The sequence below is a fragment of the Dendropsophus ebraccatus genome, chromosome 3 (genome assembly GCF_027789765.1).
Source record: "Dendropsophus ebraccatus isolate aDenEbr1 chromosome 3, aDenEbr1.pat, whole genome shotgun sequence".
NCBI classification, from domain to species: Eukaryota; Metazoa; Chordata; class Amphibia; order Anura; family Hylidae; genus Dendropsophus; species Dendropsophus ebraccatus.
Window position 1 is genome coordinate 20,244,656 of NC_091456.1, and position 12,059 is coordinate 20,256,714.

A 12,059-nucleotide genomic window follows, 5' to 3' on the forward strand; every position below is an offset into this window, starting at 1 on the left:
ATAACACTGATGCACCACGGCAACAGAATGACAAAAAGGACAACATAACATGTTACCTAATTATAAGATATAAAATAAACGTAAAATTCTAAAAATTTGCCCCGAGGATAAAATATAAGCTGCAGTTTACATACAGTATAAACCATTCTGTAGTCTTTTTTTTCTTCACATAATACTTTATGATTCACCCTATAAAGATTCATTGGTATCATCAAAACCTGAAATAAAATCCTTAATATAGTGCAATGACCCATTCAAATTTTAAATGTCTATGGTCGTCGCCACCTAAAACCACATTAATAGAAAAACTATGATAGAGATTTTATATATATATATATATATATATATATATATATATATATATATATATATATATATATATATATATATATATCTTTGAATACATTTTTTTAGTCTTGCTTTTATACATAATAGGGTCCAAAAATATTTTCTCCATGGGGGTCTTTATTATAAATTTTGCTTCGTTTTGCTTCTACAGCTGCTTGCTGTATCCCATTCAGAGCAAAGTGCATCAAAAAAGCGCTTTGACAAGTTTTACTTCTACACTCCTGAACCAACTTCCAAGATGATTCATGACCAGATCACAAGTCATCATTACTACGATCATAAAATATCTTAGAAGAACTTCAGAGGCAGAAAAAAAAAAGCAGATGAGAGACTGACAAAAAAACAAAAAAAAGCTCACTGACAAACTTCACTGATAACCAGACACTGCAGAAGCTGTAGAAGGAAAAGTAAGCTAAATGTTTAATAAATACCTATGAAGAAAATATGAAGAAAACAAAGCCACGTTCTTCCAGAGACTGCACACCACTCTTGTCTTCAGTTCAGGTGTGGTTTGCATTAAATCTCTATTCACTTCAATAGAACAGAGTTGCGAAACCCCACCGAAACTGGAGACAAGAGTGGTGCTGTCTTTGGAAGACAGTAGCCCTGTTTTTCTAATGTTGAATAACCCCTTCAAAAGGGGTTGCCCCGTCATTAATAGTAGTTAAACATACTACTGGCAGTGCATGGACCAAAACAAACTTGCATACTTACCACTCTGCTACCGGTTTCTAGGCTGACTAGTGTGTGCCACCACTCCTCTTCTTCAAAACTGAAATTGACCACTCGGCAGACAGCTTACATCTCTTATGTGAACATGGCATTTCAGAGGAACTTTTGAAGAACATGACACCAGCAGCCTAGAAATCAGCTGCACCATGGGACAGGTAAGTATACAAATTTGTTAAGTTTCCCTTAGTCCCAACAGCATAAATAATTCTGACTAATGACTGGACAACCCCCTTTAACCGTTCAGCTTAAAATGGTAGAAGACAGAAGAAAAGCTGGTTGAAAAAGCAATCATGCCATATTCTAGCTCTGTATTACTAATTGAATTTTTTTCCCCAATCACTAGGAATAGTGCCCCAAGATACATTCCTCCTTGGTACGCCTACATCCATAGTGAATGAGTGAATTCTGATATAGATCCCACACTTTGTGGGTAGTTGATGGGTACATTTTGATTGATATGGGGGGGGGGGGGGGGGTGAAGAATCATACGCTAACCCTTTGAAATTCTCAGGGCGTAAGAAATTTCAAACACATACAATACAAACAACTCATCTTCAAAGTTATTATGTGAAGAAGAAATAGCACATCTGGGGGCTTAGTTTTTTTTTTATTTTTTGTTCATACCCATTGATCCTGGGATTTATTCTCTCGGCAGAGCTCGATTCTTTTATTGGCCCAATTCTTTCAGATCCTGCAACTCACAAATTAAAAATAAGAAAAAAAAAATGACAAAATAAAATATAAAATGTTGTCCCACTGCTCTCACATCACACATTTTAAAATGTTTCTTTTTTTTTTCCATGGACAGACACACGTACAATGGCTTATTTTTTTTTTATATATCATGTAATCAATGTCCTCCAATTACGAAACATAGTCCTTGTTGTTAGAGGTCCTTCATCAGTCATGACTTAAAGCTCCCATTGACCGCACTCTTTTCCGCACGGCCCACAAAAAATATGCCTTGTACTTTATTGGTTTATTACCTGCATCTTTCCAAGTACCCAATGGCACCCAAAGGCAGGGACTTCTAAACTGAGATTTCGTATGTAGTGCCTCCAACTCCAGACACCTTCTTTACACTAGAATGCCGAGAAGGACTCACTGTGGTAGTGCTCTGTGAACTAGAGGTGGATCCCAGTCGACACTCAGGTCTTGATAATCCCTTTGGCTGTCCATTTATCTTACCATGAGGTGTCTTTAGATCTTCCCTGAAGAGAAAACAGTGCGATTATTACAGTGCTACCCATCAATTCAGCAACAGTCTGCTAAGTGAGCGTACAAAGGTTATTATATGCAGTAGGAGTCCGGAATAATAAATGTTAATTAAATTAATTTAAATGAAAAAATGGAATGCATAATGTATTGAATTTGAGTTTCATTAAAGAGGTACTCTGGCGAAAAAATGTTTTTCTTTCAAATCAGAAAATTATATAGATTTGTAATTAACTTCTATTTAAAAATCTCAAGCCTCCCAGTACTTATCAGCTGCTGTATATCCTGCAGGAAGTGGTGTGTTCTTTCCAGGCTGACACAGTGCTCTCTGCTGCCACCTCTGTCCGTGTCTGGAGCAGTAGCAAATCCCATCCTCCCCATACACAGAAGCATTCTTTATGGCCGAGGAGGAGGGTAAGCCACAGCCAGACAGCTCTGGTTGTGGCTTATCTCTCTGAGAACATTGGGGTCACAAAGTGATTTTGCAACACACCGGACGGTTATATACACTGACATAATCTGGAGTGGAGCATAGGGTGAGCCCCATATACACCATACTGACGGCCGGACCTGTGGTGAGCAGCCAACAGAAGTATAGAGAGTGTATGGGGACCTCAAGGCTAAATGCAAACCACATTTTGTCATTTTTTTAAACTAGGTCTTGGGGGCAAAAAAAAAAAAAAAAAGAAAGAAAAAAAATGCCACTGAATAAATGTATACCAGCAAAGGGAAGAAGAACTAAACTGCATGCTTCTCCCGGCTCGTTCTAGTGATTGGCCCGGGTCACTTTATGACTGAGCTCAGATAGTATTTTATATCTTTAAAAACGCATGCAATGTAGGTTCTCTCTTTTTAAAAGGGGTATGTGCCAACAGCGCATACGCATCAGGAATTAAAAAAGCACAACAAAATCTATGGTATAAAGAGTCAAAAATATGAGGCAATAATCCTAGGTTACCCTCAAAATCACTGCTCATATTTCACAGTGTTTTTTCCGCTAGTGCAAAAACACAGCATGAGTATGGACCCATTGCAGCTATGTATTATTGCCAGCATCTGTGGAGGTTGGACATGTACTATCTGGGGTTACAACTATAACTATCGCGCGCTATATAAGGGCTCGTTCACACTAAGGAATCAGCGACGAAATTCCCATAGACTCCGCACCTAATGCCGGCTGCTATCTCTTTCAATGGAAGGCCTCAAGGGCCTCTCCGCTCAAAGAATTGACATGTCAATTCTTGGAGCAGAGAGACGTGGAGGTACGCGAGGCCTCCCATTGAAAGAGATAGCAGGAGGGATTCAGAGCGGAATTTTGGTGCCGATTCCGTAGAGTGAACGAGCCCTAATGCAGAATGGTTATTATTAAACGCCATCACTTCATGTCCAACCAAAATAAGGAGCTTCTCCACAAATATTGGCTGGTACTGTCTAGCCTCTGCATAGGCAAACTCCTCCTTACACTACAGCAAGGCTACAGCACATTTTAGAACTGTAAGGATTTATTTAACACTTTCTTTTAAAGGTGAAGTCCCACGGAAGAACAAAAACTGGTAGTGGCTGGTGGGGGCAGGAAAATAATAAACAACCGAATTGACTGGTCCTCGTGCCTCTGATGCACCACTCCGGTGTCTCATTTGCAGCAGCCGGCTGTCATACTTGTTATTATCTGTTCAGTCTCCTTCCCCCAGTTCTGAGCTGCTGCTTTCTGCTGAAGACATAAAAATCTGTGTGTGAGCTTTTCTCTGTCTCCCCCCTCCTTTCTAAAACAGCTGATGGTGTTAAGTCCCTGACTGGCTTTATCTGAAACATTTTGGCTTCTTTGTAATGCTGAGAAGATTAAATCACAATAAGTTCATTAGAAACTTGACCTCAGAATAGTCCTTCCAGCATTACAAAGAAGCTACAAAGTGGCAGACAACGTCTGCCAGGGACTTGTTTACAGACTTGTTTGTCCTAAGGGAGAGGAGAAGGGGGAGACAGAGTGAAAAGCTCACACACAAACCTTTGGGTCTTTTTTTCCAGCAGAAAGCAGCAGCTGGGAACTGGGGGAAGGAGACTGGACATATAAGTATGAAAGCAATTGTTAGTTTTACCATGGGCAGCAACATATGAAAAGTTATGTTTGACTGGAATACCCCTTTAAAGAACAAGGAAAATAAATACACTAATAAAAGATTTGTTCGTATGAAGAAATCCATTTCATGCCACGTACAGTTTGTTACCAGCGTGGAGGAGATGACATACAGAGAACAGATGAAAACTACTAAAATACCCGATGATGCAACTCACCAAGCTGCTACAACCTATATAAAACACGTAGGTGGGCATGCTGTTCTGCCAGGTAGACTGTCCCCCAAACCATATCCTAACATTTCAGAAAGAGTGAACTTACTTAATCTATTCTTATTATCATCCACTACTCCCTCCCCCGCTGAATGCTATGGACTATCTAAGCAGTTGTTCTTAAAAGGGACAGCACTACAGTTGCTCTTCAAAGGGTGGTACCTACGCTGCTTTTGAAGGGGCAGTACATAAGCTGGTCTTAAAGGGACAGTATATAGGTCACTCTTAAAGGGTTGGCACCAAAGTTGCTCCTTAGGGGACTGTACCAAAGTTGCTTTTCAAAGAAGGCGAATCAAGGGTTAAAGTTTTTCTTAAAAGGGAAGCCACCATTAAAGGGGAGCTCTTTTCAAGCACTATGTATTTCCCTGGAAATGCAAATCTAGTTTTAATTGTTATTTTTAAATCTTATTATTTTTTTTTTGTACTGCGATATGCCGACAGCTTGTCCATGATTTGCATCATGTGAGCTGTGTGGATGTCTATTTACAGTCAGTGTCAGTGAACATTTGTATTAGACTATAAACCGGATCGGCTTCGAAATTAGTTGTTTTTATAATATTTTTTTTGTTTTATTAAATATTTTTTGCACTCTATGGCAGTCCCACCCTTCTCTCATACGACCCGCGTCCTACATCACCTTTGATTTGGTTTGGGGTGGAGGATTGTCTAGTCACTGGTTGCGGCTGTCAGCAATTGGTTAAGCAGGCTGTCACTGCCAAGATAAGTCTGTCTCGGAAGTAGCAGCCATTGCATTTCAGTGTTGTTTATTATTTTCTGCACAGCCCTGGCAAAATATAAGGAGGAAAAAAAATGCATGCCTGGATTACCCCCTTTAACCTTAAAGGGCATGTGTCACCAATTTTTTTTTTTTACAGATTAGAGTCAGATACTAAATCTTGTTCTTTTATTCTTATCCTTTTTTTATTTGGTGACTGTAATTTTTTTCATTTCACTTTTTGTACGTTAGGGGGCTGCCATCTTGCCTGAGCTTTTTATAACAGCATTTAGTGACCTGTTTTACAGCAAGACTCATGGACATAGATGACAATACACAGACTCTGAGCTATTGTCTCCTCTATCTATTGGTGTCATATGTCGCTGCAATGCTGTACAGATCACTTTACAGCAGCTTCCTCTTATCACCACAGACACAACAGGAAGTCTCAGCTTAGTTTTACCCCAGTGGTGAGAATGAAAACTGCAAGATACCAGGATTTTATAACAGAGAGAAAAATAGAAAATTAGAAAAAATGTCACCAGTAATTCTTAAAAAATATGTTTAAAGTGACTCTGTACCCACAATCTGACCCCCCCCCCCCCCCCAAACCGCTTGTACCTTCAGATAGCTGCTTTTAATCCAAGATCTGTCCTGCGGTCCGTTTGGCAGGTGATGCAGTTATTGTCCTAAAAACAAATTCTATACTGGCAGCCCCGAGCCCAACGGGCATGGCCTAGATTGTGTGTGCATTAGGCTGGCACAACCTCTCTGTCCCTCCTCATCATTAGGAATGCTCCAGGCAGATTGCCCTTCTATTCCCCACCTGTGTGAATACTGAACATGGGCTGGATCGTTAAGGCACCTGTGCATTGTTCAGCATGGAAAAAATGTTCCAGTGGCATTCCTAATGATGAAGAGGGTGGGGAGGAGGGACAGATATTCTAAGCCACGCCCGTAGGGCACGGGGCTGTAAGTTTAAAAGTTGTTTTTTAGGACAATAACTGCATCACCTGCCTGCCACGCGCCTGGGGATTAAAACTTCATTTTCTCCCGTATAAAGCTGCTGCTGCAGCCAGTTGATTGGTTCCTTTTAAAGGAAAACTGACCACAGGGAATTACATATAAAAGCACTGCCACTTAGAGGATTGCACGTCCAATCTGTAATCACTTTTGCTTCCTATGTCCATTTGTTCACGTCAGTAAAGAAAAACAAAAAAAATATTATAATCCAAGGACAGTGTCACAGAGGTGGAGATCTCGCTCTAGCATTTAGTCTGTCAGTATCAGTGCATGCATAGAAGGTCTCAAAGGCCACCACAATGCATGCGCCAGGGATGTACAGGACAGCACCCTGGAGAGATTTCAACTAACCCCACAGAGACCTGCCTGTTCTCAAAACCCAAACACTCAACATTTAAAGCGACTCTGTACCCACAATCTGTCCCCCCCAAACCACTTGTACCATCAGATAGCTGCTTTTAATCCAAGATCTGTCCTGGGGTCAGTTCAGCAGGTGATGCAGTTATTGTCCTAAAAAACAACTTTTAAACTGGCAGCCCTGTGCCCAACGGCTGTGGCCTAGAATATCTGTGCCCTAACTTTGCACCACCCCTCCATCGCTGATCCCCACCCTCTTCATTATTAGGAATGCCCCTAGAACATTTTCTCCTGTCTGAACATTGCACAGGTGCCTTAACGATCCAGCCCATGTGCCGTGCTGACAAAGGTGATGAATAGTAGAAAATCTGCCTGGAGCATTCCTAATGATGAAGAGGATGGGGAGGAGGGACGGAGGGGTGGTGCAAAGTTAGGGCACAGATATTCTAGGCCACAGCCTTTTGACACAGGGCTGCAAGTTTAAAAGTAGTTTTTTAGGACAATAACTGCATCACCTGCGGAACAGACCCCAGGACAGATCTTGGCTTAAAAGCAGCTATCTGATGGTACAAGTGGTTTGGGGGGGGGACACAGATTGTGGGTACAGAGTAGTTTTAATTCTCAACATCAAAATGTAATATATTTCATTATTCTAGGGCAGGGAAGCTTGGTTCTCCAGCCGTTGCTAAACAAACTCCCATCATGCCTAGACAGCTAAAGCTTAACTATCCAGGTATGATGGGAGTTGTAGTTTTGCAACAGCTGGAGAGCCAAGCTTCCCTACCGCTGTCCTAGGATACGTCCTATACAGGCATCCTTGTACATACTTTGGAGTACACAGCAATGTGGGAGAACTCCCACATTTATACCTCTCAAAAAATGAATATTTTGCCTTTGTTTTTCATGCATTTAGTAGAAAACGATAACCTAGAACAAAACCCACCAAGCATGCAGAAATTGGTTGTCCATGTTGGTTATATTATGAGTTTCAATGACGATGGTATAAAAACCAACCTAGCTGAGTATGATACAAAAGAACAAGTCATTCCCTACCTTCCATGCCTCTCTTACTGCATCCGCCTGAGTACCACAATGCATCCATTCCACTGTTCACGCTGGGCCTGTATAAAACAAACCGAGCGGGCACTGATGCCGATGGGAGTGGGATGTAATGTGATCCGTAAGACCAGCGGGGTACACTGATAAATCCAGTCAATGCAGCATGGAAGGCAAGTAGTCACTATTTAGTCACGCTTCAAGGAAAACCTAGTTGCATTTTTGATTTAGAAAAATATTTTTAAAAAGGTGCAACTAACGTAGCGTCACTTTTATAAAAAAAAAAAAAAAAAAAAAAAAAAAAAAAGGGTTCATTGTTTTTTTTTCATCCGTTTTATGCAAAAAAAAAAAAATAAACGGATGCATTTGTGTGCACCCATTTTGATCCGTTTTCCATTTACTTTAATTATAAAAAGAACGTATCAAAACGCATCTTTTTTTAGCGTACACAAAAATGCGGTTGATCTTTTTTATATATATATATATATATATATATATATATATATATATATATATATATATATGAAGTCAATGGAAAAACAGATCGAAATGGATGCACACATATGCTTCAGTTTTCTTCATCCGTTTTTTGCATAAAACGGGGTGCGGTTGCTGTTTAAAGGGAATCTATCAGCACCTGGGCCAGACCGTAGGTGCTGACAGTAGTGTAGGCGTCTCTCCTTCTGCATATGATACCTGCAGTAGATTTGCCACATTCTTTCCCCACACCCTGGAACCAAGGGCCTGCGCCGCTCCTCCGCCATATGGCGCATGCGCAATTTAGGTCGTCACGAGCACATACACATGACAGATGCACGGCGCAGACACGAACTGGCAAGTTGGGCGCCTGTAGTAACATGGCAGTAAAGTCAAGAAGACTTCAACAGGGGAAAGTAAGAAGGTATTATACTGTATACTGCCAGAAGGGGAAGGAGATGGATTTTGAGCAAAATTTGCCACCAACAGCACACATTAGTAGCAGCATCATAAAGGTAGCAAAAAACAAAAACTGTAAAGAACATTTTAAATAAACCAAATAACTTAAAAAAAAAAAAAAAAGCCTTTCAAGACTTTGTGGATGAAAAATATTGATGGAATAGCCCCTCGAACTAGATCATCATCCAGACAACACTTTTAAATTTAACCATGGTAATATAGGATATAACCTGCATAATGCCCTCTATACAAACTGAAGAAAACGTTAACGGTCACTTTTACCTTCTATATATGCCATCAAGGAGAATTTTTTATTTTTTTTACTCATTAAAAAAAAAAAAAAACACTTTTCTTGAGTGAAATATTTTGCATAGTCATCCTCTTACCTCTGAACTGCCATGGAAGCTCCTTCAACAAATTCCATGGTGTTAAGAAATGTGACCGCTTTCCCTCCTCCATAAGAGGGTGACCTAGGCATTCCAGAGGGTGAAGATGGAACCTGATGGCCCGGGGACTTGTATGAACCATTACTAACTCGTCCTTGCAAGGGCTGATGACTCTGGATATTGTTATTGGCCAGATCAGCCTGTAAAGATGTGGTGGAAGTCCTAGGAGCTCTGGAAACTGCACTAGAAAGAGAGGATACAGAGGACTGGAGAATAGGGTTCCTGGAGCTAAAATTTGCAGCCCCTGCCAAAAGATTGTCCTTCGAACCATACCGGCCTGAAGTAGCGCGTGGTGGGTTCTCCGAGAGCGAGCTGACCTGCTGTAAGCTGTATGTGCTCGGGGTATCATAGACCCCTGAGTCTGCAAAAACAGAATCTGTATGAGAATGTAGCAGCTTCTCCCTTTCCTCCATCTCCTTCCTCTCCTGGATTGAGGCCATGATGGATTTGGAAAGGTTGTCGTAGCGTACGGGAGAAGGATCTCTCTGATGTCCGGCGGTCCTGCTTAATACAGGACTGAAACCTTGAGCTGGTTGCCGCTCTGCTCCTCTTAGATGGCACATTTTGGCAGACATGTATGGTGAATGGTATCCCACAGAACCGGAGGCAGTGTGTGCAGTGCATTTACCAGATGCTGGAGACATTGGGTTGAGTAAACTGTCGTAAGATAAACTCCCGTTTCGGTTAGACAAGGCGTTGGGGGAAAAGACACTCTTGTACGGTGTGGTAGTGTCGCTGCCATCTGATTTGACCATCTGAAGAGGGATTTTCTCTGACTCGCGACGGCCGGAATTCTTCAGGCTCAGTGAGCGGGAGTTGGCAGTGAAGTTGTCAAGCTGCAGCGGAGACGACTGGTAGGACTTGTGGAGGGAGTTCTTGCGGTATTCTTGAAAATCCAGGTTGGGCGCCGATTGATAATCGTGATTCCTGCAGTCTTCCTCCAAGAATATGCTGTCCTTTAGTCCTTCTTGCATAGCAATCTGAAACAGGCAGCATTTTTTTTTTTTTACACAATTAAAAACAAAAAAAGAATGGCATGGCAAATTATATAAATTTCTACATAATCGTGTATATCTATTATAATTAGGGAGGAGTGAAGTTACGGTATGTGATTCTCTTGGCGGTCAGCTTGTCAGCCAGTTACATTTGAACCCCATGCCGCTCCGGGTGCCTGAAAAAGCTGGACCTAGTTCTGGGAAATTGGGAAGTTTCCCAGGAATGGATCCAGCTTTTCCATGGCACCCAGAGAGGAGTGGCACGGAGTTTAGAGGCAGCCGGCTGACAAGCTGAGCCTAGAGAAGCGCTAGTAATGTAAATTCGCTGATCCCTATTTAAAATGTATTAAGACAACATTTGTTCACATACTTAGCGCATACTATAATAATAATATAATGCAAGAGGAGAGGAAGAAAAAACAGTATCTATCTTTACACAGATTAGAACTGTACCTGTTCTGTAGCTGGATGGTAGTGTACTTTGGGATTTGCTCCAAATCCTGGTCGGTATTTATACATGGCTGGAGTTGGGGGACTGATCATTTTTGGTGATAATCCACTGTCTGTAGGAGAATGGGTTAAAATTCATAATTATCACATTGTTGCGCAAAATCCCAGTAACTCTGGTAAATCCTAATATTCAGCATTAAGCTACATGCACACAGACCAAAATTGGCGGAATTCCGCAGCGGAGAATTCCATGTTCATTCTTCAGCGCGGAGAGAGAAAGCGCGCAAGCCTCCCACAGACAGTCATTATGATAGTGAGCCTGGCGGTGTTCTCAGCTGCGGAATTCCGCCACTTTTGCTCCATGTGCACGTAGCCTTAGGAGGTGCTGATAACAGCTGATTGCCATGTTATTATGTTTTTCTTTGATTGCAAGAGTTGTGGTGGCACACTCATAACTCTTACAAGTGTTACTCTTATTTACTTTAAAAAAAAAAAAAAAAAAGGGAGGCGAGGTGGATACAACGTGAGGCAGAACATGCGGAGGCCAGATCACACAGCAGTGCACATAGTAGTTATGCCCTGCCTGGGTGATCTGAAAACAGATATATGCATATATACATATTCAGCTGAGTGCTTATTCCATCGATTAATGGTGGTGGTGTCTCAACATCCAGACCTCGACTGATCAATACTTTTAATGTCTATACATTTTTTTTTAAACGACAGACAGTAACACTTTAAGGCTGGGTTCACACTACGTATATTTCAGTCAGTATTGTGGTCCTCATATAGCAACCAAAACCAGGAGTGGATTAAAAACACAGAAAGGATCTGTTCACACAATGTTGAAATTGAGTGGATGGCCGCCATTTAATGGCAAATATTTGCTGTTATTTTAAAACAACGGCTGTTATATTGAAATAATGGCCGTTATTTACCGTTATATGGCGGCTATCCACTCAATTTCAACATTGTGTGAACAGAGCCTTTCTGTGTTTTCAATCCACTCCTGGTTTTGGTTGCAATATGAGGACCACAATACTGAATGAAATATACGTAGTGTGAACCCAGCCTAAAGATGCAGTTACCCTACGTTAAGCTATGACACAATGCATTAGGAAAGCCTTTAGACCATTTCCTTTTCCCCCCCTCCCCCCATTTTGTTACATGCTTAAAAAATGTTTTTTAAAAAGTTTATTAATCAATCATCATGAACTCAATACGTCTTTATTGTTAAAATGAAAACAAAAAATTAAGAAGAACGGGTACGCATAAGAGCTCCACCACCCCATTTTCAGCTAGCTTTCCCTTAAAACACCCCTATCATGCACGCTTTTTTCCCCTCACAAGTCTCACAGAGCTCTAAAGGTGCCTTTACACAGAGATTTATTTAATAGATTATTGAAACCAAAGCCAGGAACAGACTATAAACAGACAACA

The 12,059-nt window shown here is 41.1% G+C and overlaps 1 protein-coding gene across 3 annotated transcripts in view; it reads right to left on the minus strand.

Moving 5' to 3' along the window:
* Positions 1 to 399: 399 nt before the first annotated feature.
* Positions 400 to 12,059, minus strand: part of ZDHHC8 (zinc finger DHHC-type palmitoyltransferase 8) — a 52,572-nt gene continuing 40,912 nt past the window's right edge. For 2 of the 3 annotated variants that reach the window (XM_069961063.1, XM_069961060.1), the window contains 3 exons: positions 10,623 to 10,732; positions 9,115 to 10,154; positions 400 to 2,291 (listed from right to left, as the gene is read on the minus strand). In XM_069961063.1, the coding sequence (XP_069817164.1) occupies positions 2,111 to 2,291; positions 9,115 to 10,154; positions 10,623 to 10,732 (1,331 nt within the window). In that variant the 3' untranslated portion in view covers positions 400 to 2,110. The remainder of the gene's footprint in view (positions 2,292 to 9,114; positions 10,155 to 10,622; positions 10,733 to 12,059) is intronic. The other variant, XM_069961061.1, reaches the window with a different exon arrangement.